Source organism: Marmota marmota, unplaced genomic scaffold (genome assembly GCF_001458135.2).
Source record: "Marmota marmota marmota unplaced genomic scaffold, marMar, whole genome shotgun sequence".
NCBI classification, from domain to species: Eukaryota; Metazoa; Chordata; class Mammalia; order Rodentia; family Sciuridae; genus Marmota; species Marmota marmota.
Genome location: NW_026000185.1, coordinates 6,469,429 through 6,487,817, shown reverse-complemented (window position 1 = coordinate 6,487,817; position 18,389 = coordinate 6,469,429). Strand labels below are relative to the sequence as shown.

At 56.6% G+C, this 18,389-nt stretch overlaps 3 protein-coding genes across 6 annotated transcripts; 2 read left to right on the top strand and 1 right to left on the bottom strand.

The window, feature by feature from the left end:
* The first annotated feature begins 208 nt into the window (after positions 1–208).
* Kremen2 (kringle containing transmembrane protein 2) lies at positions 209–4,965 on the top strand. Of its 2 annotated transcripts, XM_048789306.1 has the most exons (9): positions 209–802; positions 1,046–1,220; positions 1,983–2,074; positions 2,168–2,292; positions 2,475–2,628; positions 3,021–3,353; positions 3,423–3,548; positions 3,630–3,708; positions 3,956–4,965. In XM_048789306.1, the coding sequence occupies exons 1-9, from the start codon at positions 712–714 to the stop codon at positions 4,164–4,166; spliced, it is 1,386 nt and encodes a 461-aa protein (XP_048645263.1). In that variant the 5' UTR covers positions 209–711; the 3' UTR covers positions 4,167–4,965. The 2 variants fall into 2 exon arrangements, with proteins under 2 accessions (XP_048645263.1, XP_048645264.1); XM_048789307.1 differs by lacking the exon at positions 3,630–3,708 and having other exon boundaries at positions 210–802.
* Positions 4,966–5,837: 872 nt separating this feature from the next.
* Paqr4 (progestin and adipoQ receptor family member 4) lies at positions 5,838–9,324 on the top strand. The gene is made up of 3 exons (XM_015490852.2): positions 5,838–6,357; positions 7,670–7,891; positions 7,992–9,324. The coding sequence occupies exons 1-3, from the start codon at positions 6,192–6,194 to the stop codon at positions 8,423–8,425; spliced, it is 822 nt and encodes a 273-aa protein (XP_015346338.1). The 5' UTR covers positions 5,838–6,191; the 3' UTR covers positions 8,426–9,324.
* Positions 9,316–17,025, bottom strand: Pkmyt1 (protein kinase, membrane associated tyrosine/threonine 1). Of its 3 annotated transcripts, XM_015490851.2 has the most exons (8): positions 16,677–17,025; positions 13,202–13,703; positions 11,743–12,236; positions 10,962–11,068; positions 10,658–10,830; positions 10,419–10,573; positions 9,643–9,720; positions 9,316–9,568 (listed from the first exon to the last, which is right to left on the bottom strand). In XM_015490851.2, exons 2-8 carry the CDS (start codon positions 13,550–13,552, stop codon positions 9,457–9,459), a joined length of 1,470 nt encoding a protein of 489 aa, XP_015346337.1. In that variant the 5' UTR covers positions 13,553–13,703; positions 16,677–17,025; the 3' UTR covers positions 9,316–9,456. The 3 variants fall into 3 exon arrangements, with proteins under 3 accessions (XP_015346337.1, XP_048645262.1, XP_015346336.1); XM_048789305.1 differs by having other exon boundaries at positions 10,419–10,830; positions 16,677–17,021; XM_015490850.2 differs by lacking the exon at positions 16,677–17,025 and having other exon boundaries at positions 10,419–10,830; positions 13,202–14,228.
* Between the last annotated feature and the right edge of the window lie 1,364 nt (positions 17,026–18,389).

The window sequence follows — 18,389 nt, the reverse complement described above, 5'->3', positions numbered from 1 at the left end:
GTAGCGTCGGGATCTGGGGAGGGAGAAGGTGTGCGAGTGAGCGCGACAATGAATGGGTGACTGAATGAGAGCACGCGTGTACATTTGAATAAGAGTGCTTGGGACCCACGGACTCCGTGCGGCCGCGGGATCCCTTTAGGATCCTCTGCTAGCCCAGCCTGTCCCCCTCCACGTCCTCGCTTTAGAACCCGCACCCACCCTCGGAAGGAGAGGGGAGGGGCCGGGAGGCGTCTTCTGGGACGCTGGGGGTCCCGGGGGGCGGGCGTGGGAGGCGTCTGGACCTGCTGCCTGCGCTCCAGTCCCGGGCGGGGCTTCCCGTCCTCCCTCAGGGGGTAGGGAGGAACCCGAGGAGGGACGCGAAAGGGGCAGGAGCCGGCGCGTTAGAGACCTGGGCGAAGGAGAAGCGGAGAGCCAGGCACAGCGAGAAAGGTGGGTGTGGAGGCCGAGGCACCAGCCAGAGCAAAAAGAAGCAGAGACAGAGAACGCCTGCGGCCAGATATCCACGGAGAGACCCCCAGGGAGGGACGGGGCAGAGACACTTCCAAGGAGCAGAGACCTTGAGACACGAGGACCTCAGGGAGCCAGAGACCGAGTGCGCCGTCCAGAGCGAGACAAGGACTGACAGTTGGAGGACAACATCCCCCGGGTCGCCGGGAGACCCCGGAGTTCGTCCGGGGGTGGGCCAGGGTGATCTCTACCCGGTTGGGGGCCATGGGGACACAGGCCCTGCAGGGTCTCTTCCTCCTTTTGCTCCCGCTTCTGCCGCTGCGCGGGGCCTCGGCAGTAAGCCTGTACAGTCCAGGTGAGTCAGGCACGGCGGCCAAGACATGGTCACCGCTCCCTCCTCGGCCTCTTTGCCCAGGGCTGGGGCCCCGAAGCTGGGGAGGCGGCAGAGCAGGTGGCTGGAGCAATTGAGCAGCCCGAGGGCCCCCGCGGGGGCGGGCGCTGGGTGTGCTGCCTGGGGACCGAGGCGGGAGCTGGAGTCGGATGATGAGGATGTCCCGAGAAGGTCCAGACCGCCCCATGTCCCGCGGTTGCCTGGCAGGCTTGTCCGAGTGCTTCCAGGTGAATGGCGCCGACTACCGCGGTCACCAGAACCACACCGGTCCTCGAGGAGCTGGACGCCCGTGTCTTTTCTGGGACCAGACGCAGCAGCACAGCTACAGTAGCTCCAGCGACCCCCAGGGCCGCTGGGGGCTGGGCGCGCACAACTTCTGCCGGTGAGGGGCGTGGCCCGTGAGCAGTGGAGGCGGGACTCTGCTACGGGAGGTGGCTTGACGCGGGGCCCCAGCGTGGGCGGAGCTGAGGTCTGCGCGGACAACACAAGGTCTGCGCGGACAACACAAGGTCTGCGCGGACAAACTAGGGGCAGAGCCACCGCGAAGCGCATGGCCTCTCTTGTACTTGGGGAAGACTGGGCGCACAGTATTTTTTCACTAAAGGAGTCGGACTTAGGTGCCTTATTTCTGCAAAACTTCAGATCAGGAAGAGGACGAAGGGCTAGTGTGAGTGGGGTCTGGCCAGAGGAGGGCCCTGCGGTGATGGGTCAGGCTCTTGCCTCACCACCATCCACTCTTGGTGATGGGGAAATAGGAATTCAGAGCGACAGCTGCAGTCTGGAGCCACAGGGACAGAACAGGAGCCACTTCTCTGTTAATCCGCAAAGTTTAGGGCTCCACACTTCTACTTTTAAGATGGGTTCTGAGGAGAGGGAAATGGCCAAGACCCACAGCAAAGTTCTCACGTAGGAGGTTAAGTCCTGGCCGCAGCCAAAGACCTAAAAACAGCCCTCAAGGGTCCTTTAATGACACCCCACTGTCATCTCAGAAGTTGACGTCCAGAAGCGCGTTGAGAAAACAAGAATTTGTGTGATAACAGAAAGGAACATGGCCTCCAACATACACAGAGCCTTAGTGGGCACATTGCTCACAGGTGATGGGGCAGGGCCGTGGGATCCTGACCACTACCCCCCACACCTGCAGGAACCCCGATGGTGATGTGCAGCCGTGGTGCTATGTAGCTGAAACTGAGGAGGGCATCTACTGGCGCTATTGTGACATTCCCACATGTCACAGTGAGTGGGTCAGCTGGACAGAGGTGGGAGTTCTGAGGAACCTGGGTGGAGGGTCGCTTTCAGGGAGGTATTCTGACTCTGCTTTCTCCTCAGTGCCTGGCTACCTGGGATGCTTTGTAGACTCCGGTGCACCCCCAGCTCTCAGTGGTCCCAGTGGCACCTCCACGAAGCTCACTGTCCAGGTGTGCCTTCGCTTCTGCCGCATGAAGGGCTACCAGGTACTGCTGACAAGCCCAGACCAGTAACCCTGACTTTGACCTCAGGACCCCACTCAACTCCCAACACTCTGACGCCAAATCCTAACACTGGTTCTGAACCGCCAGCCTGATTCCTACTTCTGACCCCAGCACTCCACTCCTACCCCATCCCTGCCTTTGGGTTACTCGGTCTATGCTCCCAGCTGGCCGGTGTGGAGGCTGGTTATGCCTGCTTCTGTGGCTCTGAAAGCGACCTGGCCCGGGGACGCCTTGCTCCCGCTACGGACTGTGACCAGATCTGTTTTGGCCACCCGGGCCAGCTGTGTGGCGGTGATGGACGGCTGGGCATCTATGAAGGTTAGGTGTGGATATGGCTTCGAGGGTGGGGGACTTGGGTGAGGGGAAGAGACCAGGTGGGACCCGACGTGTCATGCCCTCATAGGGGCAGAATCTGGGAAGGGGGATCGCTAGGCTGGTGTCCCGGCCTGAGGAAGAACTGGGATTGAGGATTGGACCCCGAAAAGGGGACGGGACTGAACCTGGGAGTTGAGAGCCAGACCCGAAATGTATTGGTGGAAGGCGTGGACGGAAGGAGATTGCACAGGGCCTGGATTTGGGGCGGGGCCTCTCTAGGTAACTGGCCTGGGGTTAGGCCCAGCTGGGCTTTGCTACGAACTTTGGCGGGGAACTCCAAGCTGTAAAGGAAAAGCCACTGGCTTCATGGTCCTGACAGTAATCCCTGCCTGCAGTGTCGGTGGGCTCCTGTCAGGGAAACTGGACTGCGCCTCAGGGTGTCATCTACTCCCCGGACTTTCCCGACGAGTATGGGCCAGATCGGAACTGCAGCTGGGTGCTGGGCCCGACCGGTGCCGCTTTGGAGCTCACCTTCCGCCTCTTTGAGCTGGCCGACCCGCGTGACCGGTTGGAGCTGCGCGACGCAGCCTCGGGCAGCCTGCTCCGCACCTTTGACGGCTCCCGCCCTCCTCCGCCCGGACCTCTGCGCCTGCGTGCAGCTGTGCTGTTGCTCACTTTCAGCAGCGATGCGCGCGGCCATGCGCAGGGCTTCGCGCTCACCTACCGCGGTGAGCTGGGTCCCGGTCCCCCGTACCCCCGCCCTCTACCCCCACCCCGCCTCACACTCCTCTCCGCAGGGCTGCAGGACGCTGCGGAGGACCGGACGCCCCCCAAGGGCTCGGCCCAGACGCCCGCAGAACCCCCCTTGGGGGCCAACGTGAGCTGCAGCCCTAGGCCTGGAGCCCCACAAGCTGCAATGGGGGGTGAGGCGGGCATGAGAGGCGGGAGGGAATCAGGGAGTGGCCTTTCTGGGCCCTGTCCTCACTGCACCCGTGTGCCCGCAGCCCGGGTCTTCTCAACGGTGACGGCCGTCTCTGTGCTGCTGCTGCTGCTCCTGTCTCTGTTGCGTCTGCTGCGCCGACGGTGCGGGCGCTGGGGCAGGGCCTGAGGGCGGACCCCCGCACCAGGCGCTTGACACCTTGGTGCACCAGGGCACGGGAGCCCCGGTGGGGAACTAGGGCCCCAGAGGGGAACTAGGAAGGGATTCCCAAGTTCTAGAGCGGGCAAGACCTTGGGTCCACACCTAGAGTTGAGCGTGGGATCGCAGGCAGAGCAGGATGCTGGAGGTGGGATTGGGTCGGGGTCCAGCTGATGTCTGCTCCCTCTCTAGGAGCTGTGTTCTGGCACGGGGAAAAGGGCCCCCGGCATTGGGACCTTCCAGGGGCGCCGGGAGAAGCTGGGCTGTGTGGTACCGCCGGCCCCAAGGGGTGGCCCTACCCTGTCCTCCTGGGGACCCCCAGGCAGAGGGTCCTGCCACCGGCTATCAGCCCCTGAGTGCCTCCAGCCAGAGCTCCTTACTCTCGCTCATCTCTGCTCTCTGACTTCGGACCCCCAAGGTCCATCAGACCTTCTGCCAGTGAGACGGATATCCGAGACATTATGCCGCATTCTACCTCGGCCTTTTGCCACTTCAAAGGCAGCTTGGTCTCTGGTCATTCCAGGGAGACCAGAAATCGGACAGGAAGCATCTTTTTCTATTCTGGGTATTTGGCCTGAACCTCTAGGTCCAGCTCACCAACCCATAGATCTTGATGTGGGAGGTAGTCTCTGTTTTTAGGAGTCTCTGAGACCTTCCTGGGGTCATCTTGGATTGCTGCCCTCAGTGAGAGGTTAGAAGTCAAAAAAAGTAGTCAAAATGTCACTGGCATTTGGAGGCGTTCTGGAGAAGGGACATGGACTCAGGACAAATGGGGTCCTTGATGAACATGTTGTAGAAGAATTTCAGCAGGTGCCAGAAACACAAAAAGGTTTATTTAGGAAAGCAGAGACACATTCAGGGGAGAATGTGAGCCGTGTCCAGAGGAGTGACAACTTCTTGATGTTGGGGTTAGTATTTATATAGGAGCAATTGCTAGGGGTTGGACTAGAGATGGATGCAGGGTGGAGTTACACAATTTCTAGTGTTTCTGAAACTTGCACTTCACCCTCCTGTAACTTTTTTGTAGTTAAAGGCATGGGTCGAGGGCATGGCCTGGGTTGGTCAGGAGTGGCAATGGTTCATGGGCATTTTCTACATGGGCCCTTCCTTTGATAATCATTATCTCCTCCATATGTACCCAAATTCCTGTCTCAAAGAGGTCCATCACTGACTTTAAATAAAGGTCCTATTTTGGTACAGGCCTCGGCAAGTTTTAAATGGTGGAAGGGACTATGTTAATGAGAGTTCAGAATCAGGATTGCATGGCGTTTCATGCCAAGAGTTTGACAGAACCTTCTGGAAGGGAGAGGAGGAACCGAGGATGGATGGGCGGTGCCCTGCATAAGAGTGGGCGACAGAGACTGACCTTGGGCAAAGATATGCCTGACAAAGGGGCTCCTCCTGGTTCCCGCCCTGGGGGTGGTGGAGCGGGAGCCGACCTTTCTCCCATCGCCTCCTGCCTTGTTTTCTGCAGTTTCCTACCTGGCCTGGGCTGGGCCGAGGGTGCGCCTTGTGAGCGATAATAGCGAGTGAGTTGGGCCTCGCCCAAGCTCAGAGAATCCTGGCCGGAAGATCCGGGCCTTGCCGAGGGCTCCTGGTGCGTCACGCGTCTCCTCCGAGGCTTGGGTATCTGGGGCCACTGGAGAGATCATCTCCAAAGTGGGGACGCGCCAGCGCTCGTCTGGAACCTCCCGAATGGGCCTGAGCCAGCAGCACCTTGGACAGAGCCCCGACCGCAGGGTGGGGCTGACTGGTGGGGCTGTGAACTTGAGGGTGGATACCCAAAGGTACGACATTTTGGGGGTCACGCAGAAAACCGGGTGCGCAGTGCTGGGAGACACGAGATGCCTGGTCACTCCAGCTTAGCCCGCGGGACCCAGAACATCAGGTCCTAAGCAAACATGCAAGTGAGGCTGGTGCCCCATAGATTATGCTTAGAAGAGAGAAGGCCTGGGCGCTCTCGGGGCGGAGCCTCCCCGTTGGCCGCGCCCATTGGCCCTGGCAGCATCAACGTCAGGAATCCAGCGCGCGAAATACCAGCAGGGTTGACGGGGGCGAGGAACCGGGGCGGAGCCTGGTGTTCCCTCCCGCGTCCGGCCGCGCCCGTCCTTCGAGCTGCGGCGAGGCCATCGGCCGCCGCCTCCAACTGGAGCTATTTCTGCGGAGCGCCTCCCCGGGCTGACCCGGCCGCACTGCGCTCGGGTGCCGGGTCTCCCAGCCTCCGCCCCGGTGCGGGGGCGTCAGGCTCGCGCGTGCGCAACGCGGGACGCGAGGGGGCGCGGACCCTCTGCTGGCGCGCTCGCTGACCCAGCACTGCGCGACCCGGCAGCCGGGAGGCGGGCAGGGATGAGCTCTCCGGCGCTGCAGCCCCAGTAAGGAGGATACCCAGGGACAGGAGGAGCACAAGCGGCCGGCGCTGCGCAGGGGCATGGCGTTCCTGTCCGGGCCGCGCCTGCTGGACTGGGCCAGCTCACCTCCGCACCTGCAGTTCAATAAGTTCGTGCTGACCGGCTACCGGCCGGCCAGCAGCGGCTCGGGCTGCCTGCGCAGCCTTTTCTACGTGCACAACGAGCTGGGCAACATCTACACACACGGTGAGCCGCACCCCACTTCGTGCATTCCGGCACCCGCTGCCGCCCTGCCGTACACTGCCCGGGACCCGAAGGCCAAGGAGTGCCCCAGCGCCTAGGTCCTGGTCTGTCCCGTCCCTGGTTTGGCCTGGAACCGTGGTGACAAAGCTGCCATTGTCCCGAGCCGGGCTGCCAGCTTCCTCTTTCCCAGCGGGGGCCCCAGGGCTGGCGAGGAGGGGATCAGAATAGGGGGCTGGGACTGCTTAATCCCGCTCTGTCCCTGGGGTAAGAAGCCTAGTGTCAGACCCCTTCGTAATCCTAGTGCTCTGAGCACCCTCCCCCGCTATCACCCGTCCTGGAGATGGATGTTAACTGTGGAGAGGAACGGGCCTGGGAAAAGCTGGCCGCGGTCTCGGTCCCAGCCCTTCATGGCCTAGCAGCCCTTCTGCCCCAGCCCCAGAAGCCCTGTCTTGGGGCTCCGCCTGGTGGCAGCTCCTTCCCCCCCCCCCCAGCAGGCACTTGGGCCCTCCTCCGCAGCCCTCTGAGCTCTGCTGACACAGCCCTGGCCGTCCTTGAGCAGCTCCTGGGGCTGAGGGGCCGGGAGCCTGCAGGGTTAGCCTTTGCCTAGTGGGGGGCTATTGTGTAGCCTGGCCCAACCCAGAGTGGGCAGTCTGAGCTCTGGTTTGACCCAGTTGAGGGCAATGCCAACTTCTTTGGAGAGGGTTTGTAATCCCAGAGAAGGGCTTGGGCTGGCAAGAATGGAGATCCTGGGAAACACTTGGGAAGGAGATGGGACAAACTCCTTTCAGTCCCACCTGAGCATTCAGGACTTGCCTTGCCCTACCTGGCCTCACCCCTTTCTGGAAGACAAAAAGACCCAAAGCCTCTGTTTGTGTGGACACTTGGGAAGAGGCAAGCTTAGTAGCCCTGGGGCTGGTGGTGTCCACATATCCTGCTCAGAACTCCGGTGATACCTCCTGAGGCTTCTGTAGACTAGACAGGCCTCATGGGGGCCTCCTGCTCCAGCTTAAAGGGTGAGGGCAGCTTGAGAGCCATACAACTTGCTGGGCTCATCTGGGGTAGGTTACTTGACCTCCAAGCTTCAGTTTCCTCACCTGCAAAGTGGGCTCAGAGTCTCAACTTCCCAAAGTTGTGAACCATGATAGTAGGTTTCCAAAAGCCTATAGCCTAAGGCCTGCCTCTGTGTGTATGGCAGCAGCACCCAGATCTGTTCTGCTGTTGCCCCTCTTGTGTCATCCCTAAACTGAACTCCTTAGGGATGTGATTCAACTTTTATGCCGAAACTGTATGATGGATAACTGTCTCTCTCTCCCAGGGCTGGCCTTGCTGGGTTTCCTGGTGCTGGTGCCAATGACTATGCCCTGGAGTCAGCTGGGAAAGGATAGCTGGCTGGGGGGCACACACTGTGTGGCCTGCCTGGTTCCCCCTGCCGCCTCTGTGCTGTATCACCTCTTCATGTGCCACCAAGGGGGCAGTTCTGTGTACGCCCGGCTTCTTGCTCTTGATATGTGTGGGGTCTGCCTCGTCAACACCCTCGGTGAGCCAGGGCCCTAGAGATGGGGAGGCAGGGGCATGAGCCCTGGGTAGGGAAGGGAAAGCAGACTCAGATTGATGTACCTCCTGTTCTCTCTCTGCAGGGGCCCTGCCCATCATCCACTGCACCCTGGTCTGTAGGCCCTGGCTGCGCCCGGCTGCTCTGGTGGGCTACACCCTGCTGTCTGCTATAGCCGGCTGGCGAGCCCTCACTGCCCCTTCCACCAGTGCCCGACTCCGAGCCTTTGGCTGGCAAGCTGGGGCCCGTCTGCTGGTGTTTGGGGCCCGTGCAGTAGGGCTGGGCTCAGGGGCTCCAGGTTCCCTGCGCTGCTATCTGCGCATGGATGCGCTGGCACTGCTTGGAGGGCTGGTGAATGTGGCCCGCCTACCAGAGCGCTGGGGGCCTGGCCGCTTCGACTACTGGGGTAACTCCCACCAGATCATGCATCTGCTCAGCGTGGGCTCCATCCTACAGCTCCACGCCGGTGTTGTGCCTGACCTGCTCTGGGCCGCCCACCACGCCTGTCCCCCAGACTGAGCTGCCTCCTGCCTCCTGTGCCAGCTTGCCCACAGCCTCCTGGAACCAATAATGCCACCTTCCCTCCTTCTGGTCTGCAAGGGGCTGGCTCCCTTGATGCTTACAGCGCTTGAGACTTCCCAGCTGGGAGCCCTTGTCTGTTCATTCTTCCCTCTGAACTAACCTCTTCTTCCACCCAGGCCTTGGAACTCCAACTTCCCCTCCCTGCCTTCTTCCTCCTGGGTACTGTGTCAGCTGCAAGGAAACCTTTCCTTCTCTGGACCTGTTTACCCTCTGTTACCTGTGAAGGTTGGGCCAGAGAGACTCTAAGGTTATATCCTGTTCTGACAGCTGGAGTCCTGCAAACTTGCCATACCTGCCAACCCAGACCCATCATCCCCCGATCCTGCCCTCACAGGTCTCTGGACTAGCCCCTCTGGCCCCTGCTTCCTAACCTCCATCTCTGCCTTGCATGCCAGCCCTCCCAGCAGTCAGAAGCCCTGCCACCTTTCTCCATTTAAAGATTGGAGTAAGGGTCTGGGGCAGCAGGACCAGCCCCTTTTCCCAAGACCCAGTGGGTACTGGATCTTCTTGCACCAGCTGGACAAGGGACATGAGGACAGTGGCTGCTTTTCCCAGTTAACAGAAACAGACATGAAGTGAGTGACTCTGGACCCAGGCCCCACTGGGCTAAAGGTCTGCCCCCACCTTCAGTGCCATGATCTGATGGCTCCCTGCCTGCTGGGAACATGCCCACTCAGGAAATCTCTATCCCACACAGTGTGTGGTGCCAGTCTGCTGAGCCAAGGCCTGGGGCCCTGGGATCTACAGCAGGGCTCAGCCTCATAGCAGGATCCTCCCAGCAGCCCAAGACCCTGGGCTACATCAATAAAGGGACAGAAAATGCTCTATTGCCACTAGAGCAAGCTTGGGTGCTCCCAAGATTCAAATACTTTTTATTAGACACAGTAGATCCCAAAGGGACCCAGCTTTCCAGGGGAAGGGACAGGGAAGGAGTAAGAGGTTAAAAGTACAGAAGCTGGACCTACAGCTCAGGCTGGGTCCAGTGAGTCCTCAAATAGGCTGAGGAGGTTCCTAGGCTCAAAGGAAGGACAGGAACCCCGAGGAAGCTCTGAGTCCATGTTACTTAGGTCCAGGGCATCCCTGTAAGAAAAGAAGAATGACACTCAGGATCCCAAAACCAACCCTGCCCAGCCCCAGCTCTGGGGCCTGCTTACCTTGGTGTGTACCTGCCCCGGGGGGTGGAAGTACTCCTGGCAGCCCGGGTCAGGATGGCCTCTGGGGAGAGCGAAGGCCTATAGGAAGGTAGGTAAAACAAGCAAGGAGGTGAGAAGTGTAGGAGAGCAACCCCACTCAGGTTCTAGCCCTGATGGAGGGATAAGGGCCATAGTCAGGACCATAAAGATGTGGTACATTTGGACAACCTTCAAGCCCTCCCATCTGACTGTGCCCAAAAGCCATTTCTGTTCATTTTCAGAATATAGGCTTTAGCTGAGCTGGATCTCAGGTGAACTTTTGGTAAATGAAGCTGTTCTGGCACTTCCCTTGGGCTACAAAGTGCCCTCAGAGTGAGGGTGACATTATTATAAGGAAGGGATTCCTTCAAGAGCTGTGTATTTGGGGCATGTAGCTTTCTTGTGCAGGAGTTTCTTAATTACAGCCTCTCACTTGGCCACCTGAGACTAAGGGCATCCTCTCAGAGTGGAGACTTGCCAGGCTCTGAGAGATTTTTCTTCATCCAGGGAAAGAAAATGCCCTATCCCTGGGCACTTGCAGCCTCTACTGAGGTGTGTGTGTGTGTGGGGGTGTGCCCCTGCCTATTCTGGCAGGTACACTGGCCTTCCTACCACTTACCAGTGTGAAGCTGTGTTGTGGGTGGCAGTCACCCCACTCACTGAGTTGAATTCACATAGACCAAGCTGTGACTCCCATTCACCAGACCTCCATTTAGCTATACTATGGGCCCACTCCAGGTGTAGGAGCTCTCACTCACCCTATGCTGTCATCATCCCAGCTGCTGGAGAGGCTGCTATCCAGGAGGCTGCAGGGTGGCGAGCCAGGTGGGGTGGCTGGTGGACCTGGGGGCTGCAGCCAGCTGGCAGGGTGAGCTAGGCTGTGCCAAAGCCAGCACAGCAGGGTGAGCAGAGCCTGTGGGGGAGAGGAAACCTCAAGAAGCCAGGCAGGCCCTGGGGTGGGCGTCAGGTAACATGGCTTGGCACTGTGGCAGCTTACTTGCCATAGAGCCCAGCCTCGACTTAGGGCTTCAGCAGCCATGCACCACAGGATGTTCCAGGGCCTTGGTTGCCTCAGCATGGGCAGGGCCAGCAGGGCCTCAGCCGTGGCCCGCAGCTGGGGGTCAGGCTCCAGCATCATGACGAGGACAGAACGCAGCTCAGCAGACAGACCTGCCCATTGGACAAAGCCATGTCAAAGATTCCAGGGCACTGACTGGGCCCTGAACCCAGCAGTACCCCTACCACCAGCTACTCCCTGCCATAGGAACTGGTGGCAGCCTGCCACTGGGCCCTCCACTCACCAGCAGTAAACTCAGGAGGCAGGTAGCCCTGGCGCAGCTGCTGCCAGCCCTCTCCACCATGGGGCAGTTCTATGTTGCAGGCCACTTCCAGGATGGTGAGACCCAGACTAGGGACAGAGTTGACTTTGGAACACAGACCCCAATCCCACTGGAGGGTGGGAAGGGCTGTTATCTTCTACCATAAGCCAGGGAAGTGATGAAAGAGGGGTGGGGACTTAGAGTCGGCTGCAGCAGGGCCAATGAGCTCCAGGCTGGATGGGGACCTTGTTGTGAAGGGTTAATCCTACATCCAGTGCAGCCCACATGCTGCTGTGGTGGTCCTCCAATACCTCACTGATGGGCACCTGAGTTTCTAAGGTTACTAATGCAATTCTCATTCTGCTGAGATGGTCAGATACAAGTGCTGGAGGCAGGGCAGTGTTGCCAGCATGAAACTGGAACCCAGTGCCTGGGCCCAGTCCCGGCTGCTAACTGTGAATTCAGGGTAAGTCCCTTAACCTCACTGCACTGTTCCCTCCTGTACCAGAGTAATAGCCATTCTTCCCTTAGAAATGTAAGGATATGGCGAGGCTAAGTAAAGCTACTCCAAAGGGCTTGCTGGTTTTAAGCAGCATGCCAAGGAGATCTCTTAGCTATAAGGCAGACACAGCATCTCTGAGGCCTGAGGCTAAATGTCTTCCTGACCTAGGGCCAGGATGGAGGTCCTCTTCTAGGGAGTCCCTTTCTCTGCTGACCACCCCCAGACAAGGGCCACACAACCCCTCCATGTCCTAGCCCTCACCTGAACACATCTGCCGCTGTCCCGTAGGAGCCCTGCAGCAGCTCGGGGGCCATGTAGCGGGGGTCTCCCTCCTGGGCCTCACTGGCTCCAGTGGCACCCAGCTCCACCAGCAGGCCAAAGTCACCTAGCTTACAGCGGCCCCGGGGCCCCAGGAAGATGTTGGCAGGCTTGACATCAAGGTGAACCAGGCCTTGGCCATGCAGGTGGGCCAGAGCAAGCAGAGTGTCTCGAAGGTAGCCCCAGACTTGGGTCTCGGGCAGGCTGGCGCCCCAGGCTTCACAGTGTTGCTGAAGGCTGGGCCCGCACAACTCCGTCTGCAGGTACAGGATGCCGCCCTCCTCCCAGGCTCTCTCCAACCGCACGCAGCGCGGATGCTGCCCCACCTTCTCGTGGCCGCCTACCTCAGCCAGCTTGCGGGCCCGGTCCTTGGGACCCCGGAATGGCGACATAGAACGTTTGACCGCATAGAGACGGCCATCTTCCTTGGAGCGCACCTGCAAGAGAAATGGTGCCTGCAGGTGGGGTGGGGGCACAACTGATAGATGCTATTAAGATATCACACATGTGGAGGGGCAACACATCTGTCTTAGAGAGATGCCGGCACATGGTGATATGCTGGAGACCCAGCCATGGAGGAGGCAGGGCAGACCCATGGACTCTGGCCCAGGAGATTCTCTAGAGCACAGTGCTAAGTGGAAACCATGGCTCCAGAACAGGGGCAGCCTGCTCTGCTATGCACAGCTTTCCTCTGGGTAAGATATCTGGCCCAGGGGACTATTTTCCTTGCATTTAATAAAGATAACAAAATTATCTTCAAATAGTATTTGTGCAAGGGAAAGCTACCATTTTTTAATTTTGCGGGAGGATAGGGTAATAGGGATTGAACTCAGGGTTATCCAACCACTAAGCCACATCCGCAGCCCTATTTTGTATTTTACTTAGAGACAAGGTCTCACTGACTTGCTTAGTGCCTCGCTGTTGCTGAGGCTGGCTTTGAACTCATGATCTCCTGCCTCAGCCTCCCAAGCTGCTGGGATGACAGGCGTGTGCCCCTGTGCCCAGCTTCAGAAAGCTACCATTTTAGAGAAAATATAAATGATTAGAAAATATATTTTAAGGAAAAAAAAAAGTGGCAGGCAGGGGGTAGCCTTCAAGCCTGCCAGAGGGCAGGGTGGCACTGTACTTGGGCTAGCCCTGGGAGCTGTGTAGTGCTTGCCAAGGAACTCAGCACAGCTGAATTCAGCAGAGATGGCAACCAGGGGCACTGCAGATTGTGCCAGACTCTGGACAAGGAACCAGTGTGCACAGGCAACCCTCAAAGGGCCCTGCATAGAGGTTATGAGAAAGCAGTCAAAACAAAAGCAGAGAAGAGGACAGTGGAGCAGGCTGCTCAGGAGAGGAGAGGGAAGCAAAGTGTCCCACAGATGGACTTAGAGAACTGTCCCGTCTCTTTCCTCACCTTGAAGACCTCTCCATAGGATCCATGGCCCAGGCGGCTGAGCCTCTGGAAGCTCTGCTGAAAAAAGGATTCTGGCCTGCTCGGGTCATACCCAGGGCTCTGCAGGGTTTCTGAAGCCTCATTCCGGAATGACACCCTCCGGGGGTGGGGCTGATGCCAACCCGGGGTCCGAGGCGGAAAGAGACGACTAATTGGGATGCTACCCTTGGCAGGGGGCCGGGGTGGGAGGCTTCGGCTGAGCCCCCCAGGCCTCTTGAGGGAGAAGCCAGGCTCTGCATGGTGGAAGTAGGCTGGGACTGGGACAGGGGTGCCACTTAAAGGTGGTGGGGTACCCTCAGCAGGCACAGGCATGGCCAGCACAGGAGGCCCTGGGGGCAGAGAGATGGAGGTCGAGCAGTGTGTCCACTCAAAAAACACCTGGTGCTGTGGCCCCCAAGAGAGCCCAGTCTACACTGCTCGCACGTTCTACTTTCCACATGAAGGCTGCGGGGACCACAAGCACCTGTAGGAAAAGGCAGAGGACAGGCCGTCACACACCTGCATGACATGCTGTCGGCATCTCAGACATCACAGAAAGATGAAATGGAGACCAGAGGCCTATGTCCCTGAGGGTGTCAAGCCCAATGGGGATGTTAAAACCAAAGTGGTTCTGGAGTCAGAACCTATACAGCCACCACATTGGGGTGGGAGTGGGAGGTCCAGCCTTCCTTTCTTTTAAGACCTGAGACAGAAATATCAACACTATCCCTCCCCTCCTCTCCAGTTCTAATACCACCCTTCCTCTCTAACTCCAGGGTAAAAGGCAGAGTTCTTTGTTCCTTTCTTTCATTTTCATAGCTGTATTGCCAGAACTGCTCAGTGGAGCTCCACTTCCTAAACAGCAGCTTGAGGCGCTCTGGGAGCCTGTCCCCAGCAACACAGGTGGAGCTGGCAAACATTATTCACAAGCAAGTATTGCAAACCTCTGGACATGGTACTAAGTGCATATAGTAAATGAAGAAACATTTATATAAGACAATCCACCAAATCTTGGTAAGAACATCCAGAATGTATGGCACCTAGATGCCTATCAGCACTATGAGCAGGTGTCTCCAAGAAGTTGAAGCTCCTGCAATCCTATCAAAGTGAAGGTATCCACCCAGAGGGGGCAGGCTTTCATATTTATCAGATCCCAGCTCCACAGTATGACTCAAATATTTTGCCCAGGGGTAGAGGCAGGTTGTGAAATAGAAGCCCTAAGGGGACTGAGGGGGAAGTTGAGGGGAAGGGAGGAGGGAAGGGGAAGGGGAGGGAATGTGGAATGAAATTGACCAAATTATGCTATGCACATGTTACCACAGTGAATACTATAAATATATTTTTTTAATTGGTGATATATACATATATATCCCAGCAGTTTGGGATTTAATTAAAGTAAACAAAAACAAACAAAAAAATAACCAGCCCTGAAGTTGCTCCCCTAAAAAAACTGAAACACTGTTGTGAAGTTGATGCTATCAAAGTCCATAGAGGCTTTGGTGGTGAGTTATTAAGAGGAGGCTGGGGGAGGCAATGTAGCTCAATGGTGGAAGGTATACATAGTATGTGATGATGATGATGATGATGATGATGATGATGATGGTGGTGGTGGTGGTGGTTCAAGAGCCAGAAGAGTGGGGGTGGGGGGTGGGATTAAGGTCTAAATAAATGGAAAGATGTCACATGTTCATAGATCCAAAGATTTGATAAAATGGCAATACTCTTCAAATTATGGGTTAGTGATATGACTCAGTGGTAGGGTGCTTGCCTAGCATAGGCAAGGCCCTGGAACTGGTCCCTAGCACAGAATCCGAAGTGATTTCCTTAGAGGAAATGACGAACTGATCCTAACATTCATATGAAAGTTCATCAAAATAATCAAAAAAAGAAAAATGTTGGAAGACTCACACCCCAATTCCAAAACCTACTACACAGCCATAGTAATCAAAACAGTGTGGTACTCACATAAGGACAAATAGATAAAGAGAGAGATGAGAATAGAATTGAGGCTTCAAAAATAAACCCTCCCAGGTACAGTGGCATACACCTACAATCCAGAGGCTCAGGAGGCGAGACTGGAGAATGGAAAGTTCAAAGCCAGCCTCAGCAACTTAGTGAGGCCCTAAACAACTCAGCAAGACCCTATCTCAAAATAAAAAAAAACAAAAAGGGTTGGGGATATATCTCAGTGGTAAAGTGCCCCTGAATTAAATCCCTGGTATGGCAACAAATAAAGAAAACCAGCCTTAGCAACAGCGAGGTGCTAAGCAACTCAGTGAGACCCTGTCTCTAAATAAAAATACAAAATAGTGCTGGGGATGGGCTCAGGGGTTGAGTGCCCCTGAGTTCAATCCCAGGAAGGAAGGAAGGAAGGAAGGAAGGAAGGAAGGAAGGAAGGAAGGAAGGAAGGAAAGGGCTGAGGATGTTTCAGTGATATGGTACTTGCCTGGCACTTTCTAGGCCCTAGGTTCAATCTCCAGTTCCACAAAAATCATCATCGTCAGGATCGTCATCATCATCATCATCATTATCATCATCATCTCTCAGTGAAAATATTCATATATTTCTTGGCAGAAATATTAATATGTTTGATCTTGGAATGATGTCCCATACCCATCAGTGGTGAATATGTACCCATAATAGCTTTCTAAATCTCAGTTTAATTACTGAAATGCATCTAGCCTCAGGGATTTGTGGACTCATACTGTACTGAACTTATGGAGGGCTTAGCCCTAAGTCCAGCATAAAGGCAAACTACTATCAAGCAAATGATGCCATAAATGCCATCATAAACTCTGGGTAGTAACTGAAACAACACACAAAGTACAGTCATCCCACAAGTATCAGTGCCTTGTGTGTTGGGCAGAGGGCTGTTGTGTTCCTATAATGCTGTAATTGACACACACACACACAAAAAAAAAAAAAAAAAGAGAGGAAGAGTCAAATTTGAGAGAAAGCCACAATGGACCAATGTACCACAAGATGCCATACCTAGCAGAGAGTGTGCTGGTGACTGCTCAGGATCAGTCACCTAAAGAAGGGCCCACCACTGTGTGGGGAGGGATCTAGGGGCTTGGCTGAAAGCCTCACCCTATATTCTGTGGGGACCCTTCCTCTGCCTCTGTTTACCTCAAGAATCCTATCCCACCAATGGGCCGGGTGGTGCACACCTGTAATCCTAGCAGCTCAGGTGGCCGAGGCAGGAGGATCACAAGTTCGAGGCCGCTCAGAATTTGGCGAGGCCCTAAGCAACTTAGGGAGATCCTTTCTCAAAAAAAAGTAAAACATAAAAAATAAAATCCCATCCCAGGAACATGAAGAAGTACGTGAACAAACAGCCTTAGGGGCGCGAAGGATTGACAGGGAAGCCGGCTCGGTGGGGATACAGCCAGGGTGGCCGGGAGCCACAGCCCCAGCCAGAGTGACCTCCACAATTTCCAGGGGCCTCGGGCCTCACCCTCTCACTGAGCCGGACACATCTGCTGACCACCGTCTACAGCTAGACTGTGAGTTCCTCTGGGGCAGGGCGGCGGCGGAATTCTCTCCGTGGGCGTGGGAATACCCTGGAGAACAACTGGGGAGACGGGCTGTCACCGGGAGGCCCGCGGAGAGACCCGCCTGAAAGCCCTGAGAGCAGAAGGGCTTCTCCCAGGAAAGGTCAAATAAAGGAGGGCAGCCGCTGGGGAAGGGACCCCCACAGGAAAGGGGACCAGCCGGCGGGGTGGCGAGAGGAGGGAAGGGCGGCCACCCCGGCGGGCCTAGCGGCGTGGGCGGGGCCGTCGGGGACCGCGCTGGCCGGGAGCTGGTCACCTGAGGGCAGGGCCAGTCTCCGCGGGACTGGAGAGGTGGGGCTGTCGCAGAGGGCGGGCTGGCCATTGAGGGAGGNTGCGTGCGCGCCCCGCCTGGCTGCGCGCTCCCGTGGCGCAGGCGCACAGTGTGATTAGCGCTAGACGCGGCGTGGCCGCGGTGAGGTTGGATCCGAGGCCGAGCTCAATGTTGATCCCGCCCTCGGATCCTCCCTCCGGGTTTCCGGGACACCCAGTACCGCTGCTCCGGTTGCGGCCTCAGTAACTTGGGTAAAAGTGCTGGCCGGCTGGCGCACACTTGTAATCCCAGCCACTGGGTTGTCTGAGAAGGATCACAAGTTTGGGGCCAGCCTGGGCAATTAACAAAAAATAAATAAGGGAAAAATAAGAAGAGGATATAGCTCAGTGGTGTTGAGAAGAGTTCAGTCCCCAGTGCCAAAAAAAAAAAAAAAAACACGGGAGAGGTGGCCACGCAGCGCACCCTGGAGACAAATCTGCGGATCAGATGCCCTGGGCTGCTTTCCTCCGGCCCGGCCATGCTGCTCTGGGGTTGCAGTGAGGAGGACGCACTCACCACTCCACCAGTGAGTGACTTCAGAAGCCAGGAAATGCCACCTCTTTCAGGGAGCTCTTTAGACCTCGGCCTGTCTTGCCTGTTCTCAGCATTCCTGCCTGTTTCAGCCTCTTCTGAGGCATCTTTTTACTCATTCTTTGGGTTTGAACCTTGCGCTCAGCCGCTTCCCTGCTGAACGACCTTGGGAACATACTGGGCTTTTCTGAGCCTCTGATTAGTCTCTCCTATAAATTGGAACCGATGATGCTGGGATGATCCCCTTAAAGCGCTTAGCAGAGGGCCTGTGCAGATTGCTTCTTCTTTCACTTAGGGGGACCTTTATCCTTTTAATGGGGTGGGGGGTAGTCATGCTTAAGGACAAGCCTCATTCAAAGGCCTATTGTCTCACCTGTTTTCTCAATTTCATTTATCTCTATTTGAAACTTTATTTCTACTTGTTATAGCAAATAATCTCTGCCGCAGTTTGGCTGGGCACAAATAACTGAGCCGCCACAAAGCCTTGTAGGTTCAAACAGCAACTCTTTATTCCCCAACTCTCACTGGCACTGCACACACACTACACGGGAACACACACCTTCCACCTTCCACCGGGCTGTGCAAAGCAGCCCTATTCCCGGAGCAGGGTCCATATACAACTCAATCAATCCAGCATCACAGCAATTATATACAGCTTAACTCAAATCATCATCTCAATAGTTCGCTGGCATCACCTTTCAACCATTCCCTCTGGCAATATGCCAGGCGTCATTCTGACTTGGCTGTGGCTCTCAACACATCTCCTCTTAGTTCT

Bases quoted from the DNA above. Each gene is read 5' to 3' on its own strand.
- Paqr4 (XM_015490852.2), top strand. From the start codon at position 6,192: ATGGCGTTCCTGTCCGGGCCGCGCCTGCTGGACTGGGCCAGCTCACCT. The intron at 6,358-7,669 runs GTGAGCCGCACC...TCTCTCTCCCAG, and splicing joins GGGCAACATCTACACACACG to GGCTGGCCTTGCTGGGTTTC. The intron at 7,892-7,991 runs GTGAGCCAGGGC...CTCTCTCTGCAG, and splicing joins CTGCCTCGTCAACACCCTCG to GGGCCCTGCCCATCATCCAC.
- Kremen2 (XM_048789306.1), top strand. From the start codon at position 712: ATGGGGACACAGGCCCTGCAGGGTCTCTTCCTCCTTTTGCTCCCGCTT. The intron at 3,354-3,422 runs GTGAGCTGGGTC...TCCTCTCCGCAG, and splicing joins CTTCGCGCTCACCTACCGCG to GGCTGCAGGACGCTGCGGAG. The intron at 3,549-3,629 runs GTGAGGCGGGCA...GTGTGCCCGCAG, and splicing joins CCCACAAGCTGCAATGGGGG to CCCGGGTCTTCTCAACGGTG.
- Pkmyt1 (XM_048789305.1), bottom strand. From the start codon at position 13,552: ATGCCTGTGCCTGCTGAGGGTACCCCACCACCTTTAAGTGGCACCCCT. The intron at 12,237-13,201 runs GTGAGGAAAGAG...TTTCTCTTGCAG, and splicing joins CCTATGGAGAGGTCTTCAAG to GTGCGCTCCAAGGAAGATGG. The intron at 9,721-10,418 runs GTGAGTGAGAGC...ACCTTCCTATAG, and splicing joins TGGGATGATGACAGCATAGG to GCCTTCGCTCTCCCCAGAGG.